Here is a 3,454-nt window from a genome sequence, read left to right on the forward strand (position 1 = left end):
TAACATAAAATTCTTAGAATTTATTTGTACTTGCAACTTATTGTACTAGCTTTTCGCTCTTCTTTAATAAGTTCTTTTTATTCCCAGCCAAAATTATTTGTTTGTGCGGAAGCACAAAGGTTCTATGAAGACCAAAACATTGGCATAGGCCAACACCCTCCTCTTAGACATACTGTGTGGCCCGGCCCTTTCAAGTGGATTAGACTGACATATTTACACTTGAGAGGTAAAAGCCCGTGAATTTGAACCACACAATGTATATCTGTAACAAGAAAAGAAAAATAAAAAATTACTCATTATGATGAAGAATTGGCGGGGTTTTGCCTTATAAGGCTAAAACCCCAAATGAATCTCAAGTTTTATCATTACCAAAAACAGAAAATCTGTACTTTCCTGAGTTTATTTCTTGATTTTTTTAAATATAAGTAGAAATCATGATCTATACAGAGTTAGAGAAGAAGAGAAAGGAAGGAGAGCTCAGCTCAGCTTACCTCAGGTGTTTCAAAATCTTCATCTCAGAATCAGGTTTGATTTCTTCTCATAATACTCTGCATCTCAATTTCCCCCAATTTTACTGTACGGCTGTTTTCCCTTGTGTGTTGTTCTTAATTTTTAAAATTTCAAAGTTCCAATTTTTATTTTTTTTTTTGAAATTTCATTATTTCATCAGTTTTCCTAACATGGGTTTTTGGTTAGATTTATCAATTTCAGTTTTGTGGGGATTGATAATGTTGATTTTGTTTGCTGATTAGGGTTAGGGTTTTATTTCATTTTAATTTGGTGAATGAATTTTGAATTTTTTTTTATGGTGAGAGGTGAACAGTTGATGGATTTGTGGTTGTTGCTGGTGATAATTAAGGCACTGATGCTCGTTGTTTTGTGATAGACTACTTTGGTTGCATTTCTAGGATGTCTAATGTTGGAACTTGGAAGTCTAAAATGCAAAGTGTAGTATGGCTTCAAGGAAATTCAGCTGTTTTGGAGCATCCCCACATAAGAAAATTAGTGGATGCTGTTTTCTTTAACTTATTTCGCACTTCTTCTTTGTTTGTAGTTAAAAGTTTCTTCCTTTTTTGTTGTTGACTGCAGAGATATGGGGAACCACAAGGGAACGAATAACAGAAGCAAGAAGAGGATGAAATTAGAGAAAGGCCAGGACAAAGTATCAGGGTATGTATGGCTTAGACATTATCCCAATTGTAACGCCATAGCCAGTATTTGGATATCGGCTGGCATTTATGTCCTGGTTAAGTTCTTGTATCCTTTTCAGTAGCAACGATTGTTATTACTGTTAGTGTTGTGGTGTTTCAAAGCCAACCGTTTGATTGGTTTGGTTGCATCTCTATCTCTAGTTCTTAGTCGTTGTGTCGTGTTATGTTCTGCTTCCACACAGAATTAGTGATGACACAATCTTAAATTTTGTTTTGACCTTCAAGAGCATGAGCTAATTAGTATCGTTGACATGAATTTGCATCCTTAAGTCGAAACTTAATTCATGGAGCCAGTGTGAAATTATATTAAAGATACGCAAAGAGTGACAACTAAAGTTTTCTGAATTAGTCTTGACAATCTGTTAATAGAAATTCTCTTTGATTTTGTTTTTCGAGATTAAAGTTTGCATTCACAAAGGAGGTGTGAGAGTTCTCAATCTTCTGGACATGATGACCGTCGTCAGAGATCAAGGTCTCCACAAGTCTGCAGCCGCGGTCTTGTGGTATGATATAACACATACATTGTTATTACTTTTGATATTTACACTAAAATGTATACTGATTGAATTCCTGTTTTTCACTTGTAGACTCCAACTTCTAGAATTCTGGTGAAGGGCTTGCCAAAAGAGACAACGAAGGAACATATTCATCAGATCCTGGTAACATCTATAAATTTCCAACTATGACTCGACTCTTTTGTATCTGTACTTTGCTTTTTAACCTATCTTGATAGGATATTTTTATTTTTCTCTAATGGTTAAGTTTTGGTTTCCTGTTTACCTTTATATTTGAACTGTCTTTATTTTTAGGAGAGGTGGAGGCCCCTTCGTGATGTTCGAGTTATGACAAAAAAGAACACATCTGTCTGCCGGGGAATTGCTTTTATCGATTTTCCTTCCGTGGGAGCAGCTCGGAAGATGATGGATGAAATTGGAGATCGTGGCCTCGATGTCGGGGGGCGAGAGATTTCTTTTGAATACAGGTACATGTCTTAGTACTTAACTTTTAGACTGATCATAGAGAATTACAATATTCATAAGTCAGAAGCTCGAGGTCACGTAATCTGCCTTGAGCATATACCGCCTCTGTATGTTCATTTGCATTGTCAATTTCTGGAATGGTCTAAGAAAGTCTGTGTTATACATTGTCTGCAGACTAGGTGAAGTACCTCAAGTGACTGTTGAAGTTCCGATTGTAAATGCTGGAGTCGGAGAAACAGAACAAGCGACTGAAGAACAAGAAGAAATAGATGATCGTGATTATGTAGATGAAGTGGCCACAAAAAGGCTACCAGATCCTTGGGATCTTGAAGAAATACTTATGCTGAAGGTTAGTTTCAGTTTCTTATACTTCTTTTTGGCGGAATATTTTGTATCATAAACTCAAGAAATTCATAATTTCTTATTTATGCAGGAGGCCGTTCATAATCTTGTAAAAGATGGTAAGGGCAGACCATGGAAGGACATTTTGAAATATGGGCATAATGTCTTCCATGAAGGTCGTACTCCTGAGGATCTAAGGTCCAGTATATGGTTAGCCACGGCCAATGGTAAGGATGTTTCCGCATTTCTTTCGTCCTCTAAATGGAATGTTATTTACGTACTTTTGAGACGACATTGAATATTATGTGAACGCGCAGGGATGACTAAATGAGAGAATTGGCTCAGTGGCGGTGTTATTGGCTTCAATTGGTTTTGGAGGAAGATTAGAGGACTGAAATAGTTTAAAACGTTTTGCTTAATAGCCTCTCCGTCTGGTCATGTAAATTTGTGAAAGGAACTGAAAACAAATGCCCTGACACAGTGGCAACTAGTAATATGATTTTGTATGTAATGGCCTGTTTTTTTTGTAAACCTCCACGGGTCGTTATATAGCTTATAACGTAAATCCTCTTTTGTAATGACCTGCCGTTGTAATCTTCCTCCTCGGGTATATATATGCAGTTTAATGCACATTTTTATTTGGAACTATCCTGTTTATTAATTGCTTTGGGGTTCCAACAGCTAAAATTTTGAACTGGAATTGTTGTTTGTAATCATATATCCAGTATTTAGTGCATACAAGTGACTCCCTGGTGTAATATGAAACGGAGACAGCAGTACATGAAACAGACCTATGTTGTATTAGGCGCTGGGTGCGCCGAGGAGAAAATTAGAAATCAGCAAAGCTACACACAATTTGGCGCCTCAGGCGCCCTTTTTTTCTTGTCTAGGCGCCCCTTTTTTTGCAGTAAGGTTCATTTG

The 3,454-nt window shown here is 36.9% G+C and overlaps 1 protein-coding gene across 1 annotated transcript; it reads left to right on the forward strand.

The window, feature by feature from the left end:
• The first annotated feature begins 309 nt into the window (after positions 1 to 309).
• Positions 310 to 3,178, forward strand: LOC113328279 (SUPPRESSOR OF ABI3-5-like). The gene is made up of 8 exons (XM_026575395.1): positions 310 to 525; positions 1,090 to 1,170; positions 1,615 to 1,714; positions 1,799 to 1,870; positions 2,021 to 2,193; positions 2,366 to 2,540; positions 2,625 to 2,760; positions 2,851 to 3,178. The coding sequence occupies exons 2-8, from the start codon at positions 1,094 to 1,096 to the stop codon at positions 2,862 to 2,864; spliced, it is 747 nt and encodes a 248-aa protein (XP_026431180.1). The 5' UTR covers positions 310 to 525; positions 1,090 to 1,093; the 3' UTR covers positions 2,865 to 3,178.
• The last annotated feature ends 276 nt before the right edge of the window (positions 3,179 to 3,454 follow it).

Source organism: Papaver somniferum, unplaced genomic scaffold, assembly GCF_003573695.1.
Source record: "Papaver somniferum cultivar HN1 unplaced genomic scaffold, ASM357369v1 unplaced-scaffold_107, whole genome shotgun sequence".
Classification (NCBI taxonomy): Eukaryota; Viridiplantae; Streptophyta; class Magnoliopsida; order Ranunculales; family Papaveraceae; genus Papaver; species Papaver somniferum.

Coding starts and splice junctions, on each gene's coding strand:
- LOC113328279 (XM_026575395.1), top strand. CDS start 1,094: ATGGGGAACCACAAGGGAACGAATAACAGAAGCAAGAAGAGGATGAAA. Junction 1,715..1,798: donor TCTGCAGCCGCGGTCTTGTG/GTATGATATAAC, acceptor TTTCACTTGTAG/ACTCCAACTTCTAGAATTCT. Junction 2,541..2,624: donor AAGAAATACTTATGCTGAAG/GTTAGTTTCAGT, acceptor TTATTTATGCAG/GAGGCCGTTCATAATCTTGT.